At 36.1% G+C, this 20,058-nt stretch overlaps 1 protein-coding gene across 2 annotated transcripts in view; it reads right to left on the bottom strand.

Annotated features, from left to right (window-relative positions):
• The window catches only part of SMURF2 (SMAD specific E3 ubiquitin protein ligase 2), a 185,607-nt gene that overhangs the window by 26,611 nt on the left and 138,938 nt on the right, over window positions 1–20,058 (bottom strand). For both annotated transcript variants that reach the window (XM_004454071.5, XM_071210754.1), the window contains 5 exons: window positions 19,763–19,965; window positions 17,550–17,634; window positions 13,163–13,321; window positions 5,703–5,898; window positions 4,238–4,341 (listed from right to left, as the gene is read on the bottom strand). In XM_004454071.5, coding sequence (XP_004454128.2) covers window positions 4,238–4,341; window positions 5,703–5,898; window positions 13,163–13,321; window positions 17,550–17,634; window positions 19,763–19,965 — 747 coding nt within the window. The remainder of the gene's footprint in view (window positions 1–4,237; window positions 4,342–5,702; window positions 5,899–13,162; window positions 13,322–17,549; window positions 17,635–19,762; window positions 19,966–20,058) is intronic.

Here is a 20,058-nt window from a genome sequence, read left to right on the forward strand (position 1 = left end):
TTGAGAGCAGTGACACAAACAGACATCTGCACACCAACATCCACAGCAGTATTATTCATGATTGCAAAAGCTGGAAACAACCCAGGTGTCCATCAACTGATGAATGGATAAATAAACTGGTGTATTTACATGATGGAATATTATGCAGCTGTAAGAAGAAATGAAGTAGCAAAGCATATGACAACATGGATGAAACTGAAGGACATTATTTTGAGTGAAGCAAGCCAGATACAAAGTACAAATACTGTATGACTGTGTTACTATGAACTAAATATGTCATATTACAGTTTGTATGATTCCATTTATATGAAATGTAAACAAATCAATTTATAAAGATGAAACAAAAAAAGAAAAAGGAAAAATAGGAAAAGAGGAAGTAAACGTGGCTCAAATGACAGAGTGTCTGCTTACCATATAGGAGGTCCAGGGTTCAGTACCCAGGGCCTCCTGGCCTGAGTGGTGATCTGGGCCACACGCAGTGCTGCTGCGCGCAAGGAGTGCCATGCCACACCGGGGTGCCCCCTGTGTAGGGGTACCCCACATGCAACGAGTGTATCCCACAAAAAGAGCCACTCCACACGAAAAACTAAGCCCACTCAGGAGTAGTGCCACACACATGGGAGAGCTGACACAGCAAGATGACACAACAAAAAGAGACACAGATTCCCACTGACAAGAATGCAAGTGGACACAGAAGAGCACACAGTGAATGGACAGAGAGAGCAGACAATGGGGGGGAGGGGGCAGGAGGGAGAAGGGGAAAGAAATAAACAAAATAAATCTTTTAAAAAAATAGGAGAAGAATGAAACTTTTCAATATGATAAACGGAATATATGAAAAACCCACAACTAACATACTCAATGGTGTAAAACTAAAAGCTTTCCCTCTAAAATCTGGAACAAGACAAGGATACCCACTGTCACCACTGTTACTCAACAATGTACTAGAAGTTCCAGCCAAAGCAGCTGGGCAAGAAAAATAAATAAAAGGCATCCAAATTGGAAAGGAAGAAGTAAAAAGTTCACTATCTGCAGACAACATGATCCTATATGCAGAAAATTCCAAAAAATCTATAACAAATCTAGAAGAGCTAATGAGCAAAGTCAGCAAAGTGGCAGGGTACAAGATCAACACACAAAAATCAGTAGTGTTTCTATATACTATTAATGAGCAATCTGTGAAGGAAATCAAGAAAAAAATTCCATTTATAATAGCAACTAAAAGAACCGACTATCTAGTAATAAATATAACACCATGAAGCAAAGGACTTGTACACAGAAAACTCCAAAGCATTGCTTTAAAGAAAAAAAATCAAAGGAAGATCTATATAAATGGAAGGACATTCTGTGTTCATGGATTGGAAGACTAACAATCGTTAAGGTTTCGTTTCTACCCAAAATCATTACAGATTCAATGTAATCCCAATCAAAATTCTGACAGCCTACTTTGCAGAAATGGAAAATCCAATTATCACACTTATTTGGAAGGGTAAGGGGTCCCAAAGAGCCAAAAATATCTTGAAAAAGAATGAAGTTAGAGGACTTAATTCCTGTCTTTAAAGCATACTACAAACAAAACTACAGTATGGTAGTGGCACAAATAAAGATATATTGATTACTGGAATCGAATTGAGAGTTCAGAAACAGACCCTCACATCTATGGCCAATTGATTTTTTACCAGTCTGCCAAGTCCACTCAATTGGGAAACAATAGTGTATTCAACAAATGATGCTGGGAGAATTGGATATACATATGCAAAAGAATGAAAGAGGATTTCTATCTCACGCCATATCAAACTTAACTCAAAATGAATCAAAGACCTAAATACAAGAACTAGGACTATAAAATTCCTAGAAGAGAATGTAGAGAAGCAGCTCCGGGATCTTGTGTTAATCAATGGTTCCTTAGACTTTAAACCCAATACACAAGTAATGGAAGAAAAGAATAATCAGGCCCTCCTCAAAATGAACAACACTTGGGCATCAAGAAACTGTCCACAAGTAAAAATACAAACTACTCAATAAGAGAAAATATTTGGAAACCACATATCCAATAAGGGTTTAATATCTAGAATATATAAAGAAATCCCACAACTCATCAATAAAAAGACAATCAACCCAACTTAAAAATGGACAAAAGGCTTGAACAGACATTTCTCCAGAGAGGATATACAAATGCTAAAAAGCACATGAAAAACGCTCAACATCACTAGCTACTGGAAGTGCAAATCAAAACCACAATGAGATATCATTTCACACCCACTAGATCATCTACTATTAAACAGAAAACCACAAGTGTTGGAGAGAATGTGGCGAAATCGGAATACTGGTGAATGCTGGTGGGAATGTAAAATGGTGCAGCTCTGTGGAAGACAGTTTTGCAGTTCCTCAGGAAGCTAAGTATAGAAATACCATATGATCTGGCACTCCTGCTACTTGTTATATACTAAGAATTGAAAGCAGGAATTGTTCACAGCAGCATTATTCAAAATTGCCAAGAGATAGAAGTGACCTAAGTGTCAATCAACCAATGAATGGATAAATAAAATGTGGTATATATGGTGTTGACAGCTGTGCAGTAGATGCAGAGATACAGATCTTCATGAAGACACCGACAGGCAAGACAACCACCCTCATGGTGAGCGCAGAGACACCATCAGGAATGTCATAGCCAAGATTCAAGACAAGGAGGGTATCCCACCTGACCAGCAGCATCTAATTTTTGTGGGCAAACTGCTAGAGGATGATGGAGCTCTTTCAGATTACAATATCCAGAAAGAGTCCACCCTGCACCTGGTGCTCTGTCTTCAGCATGGCATCATCCAGCCATCTGTCCACCAGCTCACCAAGAAGTACAAATGCAACCAAATGATCTGCCACAAGTGTTATACTAGCCTGCATCCCCAAGCTGTCAACTGCTTAAGAAATGTGGCCACACCAAAAACGTGCACCAAGAAGAAGATCAAATAAAGACCCTTTCTTCACAACTCCTTGGTCTCCCACAGGGAAACCTCCTTCCCAAGCCCCATGTCCTCAAAACCTCAATGAAGTTTCCCTTTGGTCGAATGAAGCAGTAGGGAAAAAAAGTACATACATATAATGGAATATTATTCAACCATAAACAGAACTGAAGTTTTGGTTCATGTGACATAGTTAAACCTTATGCTGAGTGTAGTGTGTGATCTCACTAGTAGGAACTAATTAAAATAAGCAAACTCAGAATTAGACTCTAGAACATAGGTTACCAGGGAATAGACTGGAGTTAGAGATGGGTAGTTGATACTTAATTTTTACAGAATTTCTATGAGGTTGATTGCAAAGGTTTGTAAATAGATGGTAGTGATGGAAGCACATTATTGTGAGTATAATTAACAGGTACTGAATTACATAGATGAATGTGGTTAAAAGGGGAAACATTAGGTCATATATATTATGAATAAAAACTAGGAAATAAAACAAAGGACTGTATAACACAATGAACTTCACATTGTTGACGATGGACTATAATTAATAACACAAGAATAAGAATGTTCTTCCATGAATTATGACAAACAAATGACACCAATACAAGGTGTCAATAAGGTGGTAAAAGGAAAAATATAAACCCAATGAAAACTACAGATGATAATTAATAGTACTATTTTAATAACCTTTCATCAACAACAAAGTACTGTTTTAAAAAAAATTTGTACAATTACAAAAAAGTGCTGTCATCAATTGTAACAAATGTTGCATACCAATGTAAAGTGATAGCGGGTGGTTTATGGGAATCCTGTATTTTATGCATGATTATTCCATGAACACACAACTTCTCTAATAAAAATTTTTTAAGTATGGCAATAGAAGAAAACAAGAAAACACTATTCAGTTTAGATTACATATCAAGTGTCAAGATGGTTTTGACAATGTAAAGCAGAGGGAATAACAAGAACTGAAGAAGCAAGATGAAGAAATAGGGCCTGAGGTCCTATCAACAGTCCATTTAGGGTTGCAGCTGGTTTTTAGAGAAATTGTCCTTGGGCTATATGACCCATTAGGGAGTTCTAAAACACTTTTAGTAGCAGTACTTCCCTAATCTCATTATGGATAATTCAATTAAGTTATCTTTTCGCATTGCAGACATTAGAGAGAGGAGAATATTAGAAAATTAATATCAATGAGTAGATTACACCACAGAAAGTATCTTAAATCTTTAACTATAAGGATCCATTTCATTAACTGAGAAACAAGTTTTTACCTGGCAACTCCTCCATAGTCAAGGCCTTCTTCTCCACGAAATTTTATCATTAATCGTTTCCAAAGATCTTTGGGTCTCATTTTCATGACCTGTCGATATGATTCCTAAAAACATTTATATATATTATTAAGTGCTTTTAGCCTAGTATTTAAACTTTCTGTCCCACTCAACACATAAAACCTAAGTTTATTTAAATAACATGAAATTTGTTTATCAAATCAATGGATAAACTCCACATTTTAAACTTTATAGAACTTTTAAAAACTAAATGGACATAACTTAATAGTACTGAAACTATCATTTGATAAATATTTCATTGCATGCAACCAAGTATGAAACTTCCTGTTTTAGTTCCATTAACCAAAGCAATTATTACACTCACAGAATGACAGAAGTAGCAAATTTTTAAAAACTGGCTGACCTAATTCTAGGTCATAGGTATCAGCAGACAGTAAAGGTAAGGAGGGAGCAGATGTGGCGTAAACGGAAGGAGGTTCAAATGGATTCAGTCCCAGTGCCTTCTAAAAACAAAAACAAACCAACTAAAAAAAAAAAATCAACTTGGGAGCCAATGTGGCTCAGTGGCTGAGCACTGGCTTCCCACATACAAATTCCCAGTTCAATTCCAGGTGCCAGTACCACAAAAAAAAGAAGAAAGTAGAGGTAAGGAAAAAAGTTTCAAAAGAACTTAAGTCATTGAATAAAGCAGTTATTGTTATTGTAGTTATCTTGTGTTAACTGAGTAATTTGTGGCATTGATACAAAAAATAAATTTTTAAATTAAAAAACTATAAGCTTGTAATAAATTCCCATTGTTAAAAGAAAAAAGAACATAAGTAATCATAATGTAAATCTTCATTATATATTATTTTAAAATACAAATGATTGACTATAAATAAGGGCAGTCTATTCTGAGAGAATAAAGTTCATACTTTGGGGAAAGGAGTATCATATCCTCCAACATGTCTTGTCCAAGAATGCTCTAATGACTAGGAAAACCCTGCCTTTGACTTCTGCAACCTATTATACAAGAACTCTGAAGCTTATTACTAGGGCTATAGTCCAAAGATAAAAGGATATGCCAGAAAGGAAGATTTTTCAGTAAATTAAGGAGGTAGTCCAATAGTAATTAAACAAAATCATTTTCTAACTTAAGTCTCTTACCTTAGAAGAATTAGAAACTGAGGGGATGGATATTTGTGGTCTTTTAAAATTCATTAATAATTAAGTATTTCCAACATAGAGATCAAACTGAACCAACCAGAACACCTTTATCCCATTTAAATACTCATCTTATATACTAAATCTCTCCAAGTTTATTGCTTTTTATTCTCCCCAATCAAAAAAAGTTAATGAGAACTTCCCATTTCTAAAGAGACATGAACTCAAAAAAAGTATACTTGGAAAAGAGAGTAAAACTCTAAAATTTAATTTTTCTCTATTTTAAAATAAGACATAAGTTTACCTCAAAAATCTCTTCCCTGGAAACCTCAATGCGGCAGTGGCCAGCCTGAGGCTGTTGTTGGGAAAGTTCTTGCCGCAAAATTTTTAGTTTCTGAACCAGGTCTCGCTTATATCTTGGGACTGTCAGGCACTCTGTATCATCGGGGCATAATGATACCACTTGCTGTTGCTGTTGGTCTTTCAATTGATTCTGCCTGCTAAAAGTAAACCAAGATTTTATTACTAAAGTATTTTAAGTAAAAAAGTATTAGAACCATATATACATATATACACATATTTTAGAACATTTAAAAAATTATTGAAGTATATCACTCATAAACATACATAAACAATAAGTGTATAGTAAGAGTTGTGAACTTATAAAACAAACATGCAAAACACGACACAGGGCTTCCACACCTCACTCCACCACAAATACCTTGCATTGCTGTGAAACATTTTTAACTAATGTTGAAAGAGCATCCTCAAAATGTCACTACTAAACAAAGTATCTTACATTTGGTCTATTTTTCCCCCAAACCACCCCATTATTATTATTTTTATATCATTTATACATAAACATATATAAACAGTAAGTGTATAGAAGGGTTGTGAACATACAAAGTAAGCATGCATAACATCATACAGGGGTCCCGTACATCAACCCACCACAAACACCTTGCATTGTTGTGAGGCATTTGTTACAAATTAAGAAAGAATATCATCAAAATCTTAATACTAACTATATACACATTTGGCATATTTTTCCCCCAACCCACCCTATTGTTTTTCAAAAATATATTTTTATTACAGAAGTTGTGAACTTACAAAACTATCATGCACATGTGCAACATTCTCATACAACACCCCTCTATGAACACCCCACACTGTGGTGGAATATTTGTTACAGATTATGAGATGATATCATCAGACTATTACCACTAACCATGGTCCATTGCATACACTGGCACACTATTTCCATATCTCCCCCTACCCCCCCATTACCAACACAGTACATCTTTGGCACAGATGCATGAATATTACAGTATTGCTGTTAACCACAGTCCACAAGACATACCAATTGTATTTTTCCCATGCTTCTCCACATTCCTACGACCCCACAATAGTGATGTAACTCCGCTCTAGCTCACAGAAGTACACTCTTGCATATGCACCATCAATCACAATTCTTATCCACCTCTGGGTTTCCTATGTTATTCAGTCTCTAGATTATTCTCTAGCTTTCTTTCAAATGACATTTACCTCTCCAAACTACCCTTTCAAGCCACACTGCCAGTTATAAACCAGTTGTTACTCACTATAATGTATTACCATCAACTCTATTTATATATTTCCACACATTTTTACAACAAAGTTAATTAAAACTTCTACATACATTAAGCATTAGTAGTTCATCTCAGCCCTCCTCATATCTCCTTTAAGAATTCACCACCTACCACCAGGCCTTGAAGTTATTTTCCTACATTTTCTTCTACAAGCTTTATGGTTCTTACATTTATAGTTACGTTTTTTATTCATTTTGAGTTAATTTTTGTATAAGGTGTGAGAAAGGGTTCCTTTTTCTTCCTTTTGGCTATGGGTATCAGTTTTCTCAGCACTGTTTGTTGAATGGACTGTTCAGCCAAAATTGGGTGGGTTTGACAAAAGTCAGTTGACCACAGACATGAGGATCTATTTCTGAACCATCAATTCTGTTCCATTGGTCTATGTGTCTATCTTTATGCCAGTACCATGCTGTTTTCACCACTATGGCTAAGTAATATGATTTAAAGTCCAGAAGTAAGAGTCCTCCAACTTCATTTTCCCTTTTTTTTTTTTTTTTAAAAAAGATTTATTTTTATTTATTTAATTCCCCTCCCCTCCCCGGTTGTCTGTTTTCTGTGTCTTTTTGCTGCGTCTTGTTTCTTTGTCCGCTTCTGTTGTCGTCAGCGGCACGGGAAGTGTGGGCGGGGCCATTCCTCGGCAGGCTGCTCCCTCCTTCGCGCTGGGCGGCTCTCCTTATGGGTGCACTCCTTACGCGTGGGGCTCTCCTACGCGGGGGACACCCCTGCTTGGCAGGGCACTCCTTGCGCGCATCAGCATTGCACATGGGCCAGCTCCACACAGGTCAAGGAGGCCCGGGGCTTGAACCGCAGGCCTCCCATGTGGTAGACGGACGCCCTAACCACTGGGCCAAAGTCCGTTTCCCTTCATTTTCCCTTTTTAAGATGTTTCCGGCTACTTGGGATGCCTTATCTTTCCAAATAAATTTGGTAATTGTGTTTTCCATTTATTTTTAATATGCTGGTGGAATTTTTATCAGGATTGCATTGAATCTATTTATCAATTGGGTAGAACTGACATCTTAATGTTCTCGATATTTAATCTTCCAATCAGTGAGCATGGAATGTTCTTCCAATTATTTAGGTCTTTTTAAAATTTCTTTTAACAATGCACTGTAGTTTTTTGAATACAAGGGCTTTACACCTTTGGTTGAGTTTATTTCTAAATATATGATTCTTTTAGTTGCTATTGTAAATTGAAGTTGTTCTCCTGACTTCCTTCTCAGATTGTGTATTACTAGTATCTTTTTTTTTTAAGATTTATTTTTTATTTATTTCTCTCCCCCCGTCAAGTTGTCTGCTTCTCTGTGTCTATGCACTGTGTGCTCCATGTCCACCCAGAATCTGTATCTCATTTTGTTGAGTTATCTTGCTGCCTCAGCTCCCCATGTGTGTGGCGCCACTCCTGGGCAGGCTGCACTTTTTTTCGCATTGGGCGGCTCTCCTTATGGGGCGCACTCCTTGTGCATGGGGCTCCCCTACGCGGGAGACACCCCTGCGTGGCGGAGCACTCCTTGCATGCATTAGCATTGCACGTGGGCTAGCTCATCACATGGGTCAGGAGGCCCTGGGTTTGAACCTTGGACCTCCCATGTGGTAGGCGGATGCCCTATCCACTGGGCCAAATCCACTTCCCATCAAAGTCTATTTCATCTGATATAAGTATAGCTACTCCAGTTTTTTGTTTGTTTGTTTATTTTGGTTACTGCATGCATGGAATATCTTTTTACAGTCTTTCACTTTCAATCTATTGGTATCCTTGGGTCTAAGGCAAGTCTCTTGCAGACAGCATATAGGGGCTCATATTTTCTTAGCCATTCTGCCAGTCTCTGTGTTTTGATTGGGGAGTTTAATCCATTAACATTCACTTTATTACTGAAAAGACAGTTCTTATTTTACCCATTTTGGCCTTTGGATTTTAGCTGTCATATTTTATTTTCACCACTCTTTTGATCCTTTCAGTTACTTTTATTGAAATAATCTTCATTTCCACACTTTCTTCCAAGCTTCTACCTTTTTTTTCAGACTGTAGCACATCCTTTATTATTTTCTGCAAATCCGGCCTCTTGGTTACAAACTCTTTCTGTTTATCTGTAAATATCCTAAATTCACCCTCATTTTTGAAACATAATCTTGCTGGATATAAGATTCTAGGCTGGAAGTTTTTCTCTTGCAGTATCTCAAATATATCATACCACTGTCTTCTTGCCTCTATGATATCTGGAGAGAAATTAGCAGCTAATCTTATTGGGTATCCCTTATATGTTATGCACTGCTCTTCTCTTGTTGCTCTCAGAATTTTTTGTCTTTAGCATTTAACATTCTGATTAGTATATATCTTGGAGTTGGTCTCTTCAGATTTTTTCAGATGGGAGCATATTGTGCTTCTCGGATATGGATATCTATGTTCTTCAATAGGGTTGGGAAATTTTCTACTATTACTTCTTCAAATATTCCTTCTGCCCCTTTTCCCTTCTCTTCTCTTTCTGGGGCACCCATGGCATATACATTTGCATGTCTCTTGCTGTCGTTTAGTTCCCTGAGACTTTGTTCAATGTTTTCCATTCTTTTCTTCATTTGTTCTTTCGGAGGCCAAAACTTCAAGCTCACCAATCCTTTTTTCTGTCTCCTCAAATCTGCTGTTATATGATTTCAGCGTATTTTTAATTTCATTTATTGCACCCTTCATTCTCGTAAGATCTGCTATTTTTCTATATATGCTTTCCACTTCTTCTTTGTGCTCATCCAGTGTCATTTTAATGTCCATAATCTCTTCAGCCATCTCACTGAACTTGTTAACGAAATTTGTTTCAACATCTATGAGTAGCTGTTTCAACTTCTTTATGCCATCTGGAAGCTTATCTTGTTCCTTTAACTGGGCCATAATCTTTCTGTTTCTTGGTATGTACTGTAATTTTTTGTTGCTGTCATGGCATCTGGCTTACTAGATGTATTTATTCTGGGTGCCATTTCTCTCCTTAGTTTAGGGCTTTCTTGCCCTTTCTCCCTTGCTGGTTGTGTAGTAGGAGACAAGGATATAGTTGGTACTATAAGCTGTGGAAGCTCAAGCTGCCCTCATTGCCCCAGGGACCAATGAAGCTTCTCTCAACTTTCTCCTCTGCCAGGGATAGGGACAGAGCCATAGCCATGTATAATAATCCAGGTTGTGCAGAGCTAGACTGTAGTTGCCCAGAGAGACTGATGAAGCTTCTTGCCCCTTCCTCCCCTGCCTGGGGTGGGGATGGAGCTGCAGGTATGGACAGCAATCTATGCCATTCAAGTTAAGGTCCAAAATGACTACAGTTGCCCTGGTAGACTTCTGACTTCAGTCTGTACCAGCCAAATGTACCTGCAATATATGGAGAGGCTGGTGCAGGTTCCACCAACTTCCTCCCTGCCAGAGGTAGAACTGAAGCCTAGGCTAGGGCTGTAGTTCAATCTGGGTGGAAAGAAGACAGTCTCTACCATCACAGCGATTTTCAACCAGCCTGGTTTCCCCTCATGCTGGGGGTGGAGTCAAAATGGCAGCTGCTGGCCTCTTTCCGACTTGGACAGGTTCCAACTTCAGCTGTTCTTAGGGTTTTACTTTAGCCAGCCAAATTTACTAATCAGTGGCTTAAGATGGTGAACAACCGTTTCTTCCTCCCCTGCTTTGGGGAAATGGAGCTTCCAATTCCAACCACAGAACAGCTCCTGAGGCAGCTTGCACCACCAGAGTAGGATGATCACTGGCCTCCATGGCATGGCCTGTATTTTCCCAGAGAGACTGGCATATATCCTGCCAGCTTCCTCCCTGCCAGAGGTGGGGCTGCAGGTTTAAGGGTTTAGGCTTGAGCTGCAATCTGATCTGGATGGAAAGGATCTGTTCCTTACCAGCACTGTTATTTTCAGTCTGCCCTATTTCCCCTCACGCTGGGGGCAGAGTTAAAATGGTGGCTACCAGTCTCTTTCTGACTTAGGTTCAAACTTTAGTTGTTCTTAGAATTACACCTGAGCCTGCTGAATTTACTAACCAGTAGCTGAAGCTGGTGCCCAACCGTCTCTTCCTCCCCCCATTTTGGGAATGGAGCTTTCCATTCCAGCTAAGGAATAGCTCCCAAGGCAGTTTGTGCAGCCACTGGAGTATGGACACTGGTCTCCATAGCATGGAGTGCTCTATTTATGAATCTTCTCTGCAGATGGGCAGTCTCTTCCTTCCATTCTTTCAAGAATGTTGCAGAATGTTCTTCTGGTCTCCTGGAGTCCCCAAACAGATGCTTTAGATAGCTCTAACCACCCTGATTACTAACCACCTTAGAAGTGACTCTAAGAGCTCCTTACTCTACTGCCATCTTGCTGGCTCCCACTGGAACCATAAATTTTAAATAGTATTATACTATAAAGCAAGTCTAGCTATAACATTTTCCAAGTCTTGCTATATCAGTTTCTTAATAGGACATATGTTTAGCTTGCTTGACAGTGATAAACCACTTCCAATGCTTATTTTTGATGGTACATGAGTTTAACGTATTGGATAATGATGTATCATTCATAAAGCTTTAACAGTTGCTGAGATCAAATTTCTCAAATACCATTTCTATCTTCCTCTGCTTTATTTATCTCCACCCATTTTAATCTTCAGGCATATGCCAAACATTGTGCCTGTCTGCTATCTAGAATCTGTTCTAAATGTCCTGACTGGACATTTTAAACTGGCAGCTTGACAGGGACCCCTTCTATACCTGCTATATAACCTAGACTACAAAAATGTGGGTAATAAACAAGCACTTTAAAAATAAGTTTAATGCTTCTGTGACTTCTAACTGCAAATACATGGTTTTACTAATAGATGAAAACAATCTTCCAGAACAGCAGAAACATCATGATGATGATGATGATGATGATGACAGTAAGGATGATAATTACCACAAAAGGCACACTGCCCAGATATATTTGTATTATTCTGGCAGAAAATAATGTAAGTTCCATCAAAGAATCTTTTTTTTAAAAAAATACTGTACCATAATGAACTACTTAGTTCCAATAAGTTGTCAGGAAATGAAAAGCTAGATAACTCCAATTGACATCTATGTAGCACTCTTGGAATTTAAAATTAACGTACATATGACACACAATAAATAGCACAACCTCCTAAGCTAAAGGTAAAAAGGCAATAGCTACCATGGTAAAATACAGAAAAATAACTTCCAATTCTCTAATGGATCACCACACAATCAGTCATTCTTAGATACCAGGTCAAGTTTTACATCTAAAACAATATTATTCTTAGAGATGACCAAACAGAGAAAATACAGCTTTGATAAAAAAATAAAAATCATCATTAACTAGTCTTGCAAACATCATAATAAAGTGTTATGAAACATTACCCACTAACAAAATCAAAACAGAATATATTAAAAATTATTCCACAAACTGGATAACTATGCAAAAAAAATTGGATATACCTCGAACCAGATATAAAAATTAACTTAAAATGGATCACTGACCTCAATGTAGAACCTGAAGCCATAAAACATCTGAACACAGGAGAAAATTTTTATGACCTGAATTAAGCAATGATTTCTCACAAGAATATATTTCCTTGGCAAAGTTATTTATTGAACCATAAAGACAATGTTTTGCAAGAGCTGAACTGCATGGTACCCTGTCATAAACATTATATGTTGAGGCCCTTTGAGAAGAATAATGTCAGTGATACTGCAGAAGGGATTCAAATAAGAGGAAAGGACTGAGTGAGATTAAACCATCTGCATAAGAAAGGATTTTTTTTTAAGTTGAACAGGAGGTTCATAACATAAGTGCTATTAAAATATTAGCCATTTATAAAAGTAATTATGTTGCAATGGCAACACAAAATTAGCCTGGCCAGCCTCCATTTGTTCCGTTCAACTGTTGCCTCTGTAACAAGTCCACTCAAATGGAGGACTTTGATACTCTTTTCCTGACATTTCGGAACAGGTTCCTACTTAAGCATAGTGAGGATTACTCATATCACAGTAAACTGTGACAGTAAAACTTGCCAGTCTTATAAAACACTTTATTCAACAAAATAAATTTATAATTGAAGAGAGCATGCATCTCACAAAAAGCATCTGTATTCTCCTCCCATATATTAAAGTATGTATTTTTGTAAACTTACTTTAAAACTAAATGCAAGTTAGCAGAGAGCCGAGGATCTGTAAATTGTGTTGTTCTGTTGTTATGATCAACAAAATAAACTCTGCCTGTTGCTGTATTACGGATCTCCCATCCAGGAGGCAGTGGACCAAGCTCTTCACAATTGATGTTGCTAAGATCCCTGCAAACACAAATATAAAATGAAAAATACCTCATTTCTCTGCCTGCCGAGCAAACCAAGTGTAAATGACAGAACAATTCCATGGAGTCTGAGAAAATGTATTGTTTCAGAAACTTGAGATGTTCAGCTGGAATCTTAAATTCCCAATGGTTTAACAAAATCACATATTCAAAATTCAATCCATTAAAAAAAAAATCCAATCCATAAATGGCTGAGAAAAACTTATTACATAGCCTACACTGTTACTAAGTTATTTCCTGAGACTTTAATGTAATACAGATTTTAAATTAAAAAGCAATCATGACATTTGCCAAAGTAAGTTGTACTCCATATTTACATTGACAGAAAATAGTTTTAGAAGTGCCAGTGAAACAAGAAGAATTAAATGTTTTCTAAATTTCCTTTCTATTCTTTCTTTCTTTACAACACCTTAAATTTGTGTAAGTAAATGTCCATTCTATGACTAATTTTAAATGAAAGTAAAAATAATGCTCTCCAAAAAACCAAAACTGGAAATGTTATTTCAATCATCATCCTGAAAAGAATCACAGTCATTTTTAAAGGATATCTGTTTCATTTGGAATTTCAGAATCTTTAAAAAGCTAGTGAATAAGGAAACTATTTAAGATACCTGAAAAAGAATGCTATAAGGTTTAAAACATTAAGGTTTAAAGCATTAAAACAAAACAAAAAAAACATCAAACAGGACCAAAGACCATCATTACTATAGCATACATTCTTTTCTTTTTTTTCCTATCTGACTATGTCATCGTCTTTTTGGTACAGTTGCTTGGCCACACTTCTCTCCACACCACGCGGGGGCCTGTACCTCTCCTACCGTGCAGGTCTGGGACGTCTTTTTTTCTCTTTTGACCAGAAGATCCCGGATATCAAACTCGGGTCATCCATGTGGTAAACGGGATTTCAACTGCTTAAGCCACAGCCACTTCCCGTATACATTCTTAAAATGCTATTATAGGGAAGTGGGCTTGTTAGGGCGTCTGTCTACCACACAGGAGGTCTGCATTCAAACCCGGGTCCTCCTTGACCCGTGTGGAGCTGGCCCATGCGCAATGCTGATGTGTGCAAGGAGTGCCCTGCCATGAAGGGGTGTCCCCTGCATAGGGGAGCCCCACGCGCAAGGAGTGCGCCCCTTAAGGAGAGCCGCCCAGCGCAAAAGAAAGTGCAGCCTGCCCAAGAATGGCGCCGCACACATGGAGAGCTGACGCAGCAAGATGACGCAACAAAAAGAAACACAGATTGCCGGTGCTGCTGCCGGTGCTGCTGATAAGGATAGAAGCAGTCACAGAAGAACAACACTGCGAATGGACACAGAGAGCAGACAACTGGTGGGGAGGGGAGGGGAGAGAAAAAAAATCTTTAAAATTAAAAAAAAAAATGCTATTATATATAGACAAGGCTTTATAGGTCTTTGAAGAATGAAATAAAAGCAGCATGTTCTAAAGTAAACTTAAACTATAACAGAAAATTATAAACAAACCTCGTCAAAATCATGTTTTAAAAATTAGATGAGAAAAAAAACTTCCCTGAAATAATCTTTGTGGTTAGTTAAACCACAATGATGGACACATAATGTGTGGGCACTCATAGATTTGTTGAAACAATTTTTACTTCTGTTTAAGTAAAAGAGACTTTCCTACTACACAACTAAAGAAAGAACACATTATTTGAGACACTGCTAGTCTCAAAAGAAGCAAGGGAAAGTTCCATGGCTTCTCCTTGAGTTAAAAAAAAAAGAACTGAGCTGGAGCTAGTTGTCCTGAATGCCTGGCAGGCTTCAGAGGGAAAGGTCTGCCCAATGTAGTTGTTAAATGGGAAATTTTTAGGCAAGTAGCAAGGTTGGTTAAAAAAACCTAAAACTTCCCCACTACGGTCAGAACTGGGAAGGGAATAGGGGATGAAGTGATTCCTAAATCCCCATTACAGGCCCACAGAACTCCAATCTATTAAGGTAAAACAAATTAACAAAGATCACCAAACATTTCAGAAAGGAAGGCAGCTATAAGTCAGAGTAAACAATAAGCCATAGAATTAGATACCCAAGTAATGTCAAAGATCAAACAGGATAGCTGTGATATGCAATGTTTAAAAAAATAAAAGGGTAAAATCACAAAGATGAACTATCAGTGAGAGATTAGGAATGAACATAGTTTTAAAACAGAACTAGTTAAAAATGAAAAATAATTATTGAAATCAAAGAATAATTCAATATAATGAATAACTGAATTTTGTATCATTTTATTTAGAATTTTATAAATCTATAGTCATACATGGGAGAGCTCTGAAGCACTGATTAAAAAGACAACCTTGGAACCTGTGAACAGCCTTTATGTCCAATTGGGTACTGACTGAAGGAAAATGGAATGCTATGCAGCCATAAAAAATAAGAGATCTGTATTTTAAGACTACACAGTCAGTACGCAATATAACGAATAACAAGACATTACTGTTTTAAAGATAAAAGCAAAATAGGATGAAATGAAATTTAGACATATCTAAGTTTACAGGCTATCTTGAAGTTTTTTTTTAATGTGTCACAATTTTATAAATTTCTTTAATAGTGATAACATTTTAATAGAATGAGGATATTTATAGTCTGGTTTGATAAGAGATCCTCCATATAAAAGGCGTATTTTTTAAATGATCCTTTTAAAAAAAAAGATATACCAATTTAAGATACTTAGGAGCACAGAGACTAAGAAAAACAAACCAGAGTATCAGTTCATAAAACTATTATTCAAAATTGCTATCAATATTCACTTGAAATATTCTTAAGTCTTTTTAGAAACCAGTTACTCATTGGTGGAAAACAGGCATGTTTTCTTAGAAATAAGAGCATGTTACTAACGGTGTTGCTGAAATCTCCCATTTTAAATTTCTTTTCCAGCTTATATACCATTTCTCTCAACAGATGGCCTAAGATCACTTTTCACTATTGTAAATCATTTAAGAAAAAGATGGATTTTTTTCTATATACTACCTTCCAATAATATTTAATTATTCTGAAGAAAAGCTCATTGTTGAACTTCAATTTGATAAAATGGAACCCAAAAAACTTCTTTCCTTAATTTGTGTAATTCTTATTTTTAAAAGCTAGGTGCTTAAATTTTTTTCCCTATGAGCCTAAAAAACAAACGCAAAATTCCAAACCCCTACTTTTCTTAAACTAACAGCTTATATTGTCAAGAGTTATAAATGGAAACCTCGATACCATAATTAATGACAGCACATTTCTTTGGCCACCATCCTCAAAGAATTCTCAATAAACCCTACAACAAAGGAAAATATTTTCCTTAAAATTGTTTTATTTATAAATAGAGTATCAAAAGCAGAGATTATCAAAGCAACCCAAGATCATCAACCAAGATCACATCTGCTTTTGATTCATAATCATGATTTTTGATGAGCAGAGCATTTAGTTGGTCTCTTAACCCTCTATAGGTCTTTGGCAGAGGCGGAGAGGGGGAAGAAGGAAGAGAGATGCTGTGTTTAATATATACAAAGTATCTTCATCTTACAAAATTTGATTGCACCTTACAAAGTTATGTACATATGCTTTAGAACTCAAGGGGTTTTTTCCCTGCTTCAACTGGATGACTTGGCACTTGCCTTCATTCATTAGAAAATAACTCAAAATAGCTAAGTAGTGTTGGAAAACTTACATGATAATAAAGTTTATTTTAAAAATATGTTAATTTATTAAATTGATCTGTGTGTCATTCCATGTTCTTGAAATTAAATGATAACTGACAGTTTGGTTTGTAAATGTCCTCAACAATGCCTGGAATTCAAAGAAACGAGGAATTCAAAGAACCCCTTGTCTAGTCTATATGAACAAGTTTTGGCATTTAAAGGAAATTAAATAAAGTTATTTTCTTTTCTACATTAAAATGAAACAACTAAAAGAACATAGAAAACAATATTGAATATGCTTATAAAAGGTTAAAATAAAGAGAACTATCAGAAATAAAATATACTGCCCTTTTTTCAAATTCTTAAAAGATCATGTTTTACACACACACACACACACATCAGACTTCAGAGCGGGATTACAAAGGAGGCAGGACTTTCTACTGAATGTCAAACTGAAATGACTATCAGAAAAAACTGATATTTTATGTAGACTATTAAAGATTAAAATACTCAAAGAAATTCTAGGTAAAACAGACATTCAAATGTATGAACAATACTTAAGATATGTTCTTACCTAGGCACTCGTGGATCATGCCATGTGCTCACGCCAGTTTGAGTATGTAAGAAATACACCTGACCTTGTTGTGTTGTCCTCTGTTCTGTAAAAATAGTAATACATATTTACAATGCCCAAATCGGAGAAAACTACAGACACTAGGAAGATATTATACTGTATGTTTAAATAATTTCTCCAAATTAATAATTTACTTTATTACAAATAATTGCTTTATAAATTATTTGTTCTGAGTTCAGAACACAGTTTTCCCTGGAAACAATCATATAAATGGGGGGGGGTGAGGTTAACAGGACAGCTATCTAAAAGTCAACCAAATGTATAATGTGGTTCAAATACTAAAAATTGTTGCAATGGAAAATAGAAAGCAAGAGTGTCACAAAACCAACAATTAAACAAGAGATGAAGAAATATCTTTCATTTGTCTTAAATGTGGAGCTTAAGGAAACAAAAGAAGAATCAGAGGTAGAAGCTGGGCAACTTTGGGGAGATTTCTGAAGGGACTTTCAAAACTTTCAAAGGATTTGGAAGTCGATACTGCTTTTTTATTATGCCTAAGTTTATATCAAAACTTAATTTTTCCTCTTTTCTTGACAGAGGTCTAGTCTCAAGCCAATGTTTAAGTTCAAACCAAAGCAAAAAAGATAGTACAGGAAAAACTCTATAATCATAAACAGGCAAATGTGGGAAAATAACAGAAAAAAAAAGATTAAGGGGATATGTTCATACTGAAGAGAAAAAAGCCAAAGATAAAATTAATTTTTAAAAAAGAACTATGAAAGGGTTTCTTCAGTGGTATTTTTTAATTTCTCCCTGTTTCTTTTTCTTTTTCTTTTTTAAAGCAACAGAATCTTTGCTCTTTAAACAAAATCTTATGGGAAATTACAATATATACAACAATAAAACTGCTAGTATTTATTAGGAAAAATATAATTTGTTTAAAGCCTATAATAAAGTCAATCAATTTAAACAATAAACTTTTTAAAATTATAAACAAAAATGCTTATAGTTAAAGAAGTCAGTTGCAATAATTTCAGCCGTTACCTACTTTGCTTTAGTTGTATAGAATTTTCTTAATATAAATCACACAAATGTAAAAGTAAAATCACTCCCACTCCAAATAGCTTGCTTTATGATCTCAAGAGAAATAGTACTTAGAACAGTACTTTATTCTCAGGTCTGAACATTATTAACAGCTAAATCTTACTGTTTCCTGTCAGACACTAACTAGCACTGCACATGAAATTATGTATCATTTATTTTTGGCAACAAATGAACATAGTACTTTTATTTCCCTGATTTTATAAAAAAGAAAACTGAGGCTCAGAAAGGTTAAATAATGTGCCCAATGTCACACAAGTATGTGGCAAAAGCAAGATATGGACCCAAGTCTTTTTGACTCCCAAAGCCCAAGCTCTAATCACTGTGCTTTATTTATAAACTTAACCTGTGCAACAAGGACAGCTCCGGAACAAATTCATGGAGTTTTGTTTTGTTCTGTTCCCATTACTTTGAAAATTAAAATATATTTAAAATAAATTTAGAATCATGTGTCTGTAGAATAGTTATTTTTTAAAAAAGAAAAAGTATTATTCTATAGTAAAATTTAATACAAGTTAAAGCAGGGGATTCCCAATTTTGGTCATTAGGTGTCACCATCAGCCCAGAAGAGTTTGCAGTCAGTATTAAGAGGGCAAGGATACAAGGAACTCTGGTTAAATCATTTGGACAATCCAAAATTAAAGATATTCAAATATAATTTACAAATACTTTCATAAATATGCCTTTTAAAATATTTCTAAATATGTACTGTTTGTAATATTACATTGTAGGTCTGATTTGAGATTACTGATGATTAACAATGCTACCTATCATCTTACCTTTCTTTATATAGTGCCTATTTCAAAGAAATCTCACATTGTTTCATATGCTCCTCATAGTAACTTTGTGATAATGGGAAATATTATTCATCTCATTTCATTATAAAGTGCAAAAAGACAGAGGTTAAATGACTGGTTCAAGGTCAAACTATTGGTTAGGTAATCTTCTACCATATCAGAGACTTTTCAAAGTTGGGAGGTTTTACATTTACTTCCATTTTCATGCCGAATGCCTAAATCCACATCAATGAAATTTTTTTAAGTTGATTTTCGGACTTTCTCAGAAAGCTGAAATCAGTAGACTACACTTTATTTTCCTGTTAATTGACATACCATAGCCTTCTGGTAGGTCTGGAGGAGTATGTAAATGTGTCCTGCTCATGTAATTTCTGTGTCGTTGGGACCTGACTCTCCTTTCTGCCAGTCTGGGATCTGAAGTCTGACCACATGTTGCGCCATTTGTTCCACTAATTGGAGTATTCTCATCAACAAAACAGCTAAGAGGCCTGCCAGGACTAGAATATTCCGATGCTGGCCTATTGAAAAGGATCGAGGTTAGAAAAAAAAAAAAAAAATTACTCAAAACTCAGCAAAAGAAGAGTTCTCTAGACAATGTATATACTGCAGTA

The sequence above is a fragment of the Dasypus novemcinctus genome, chromosome 21 (assembly GCF_030445035.2).
Source record: "Dasypus novemcinctus isolate mDasNov1 chromosome 21, mDasNov1.1.hap2, whole genome shotgun sequence".
Lineage (NCBI taxonomy): Eukaryota > Metazoa > Chordata > Mammalia > Cingulata > Dasypodidae > Dasypus > Dasypus novemcinctus.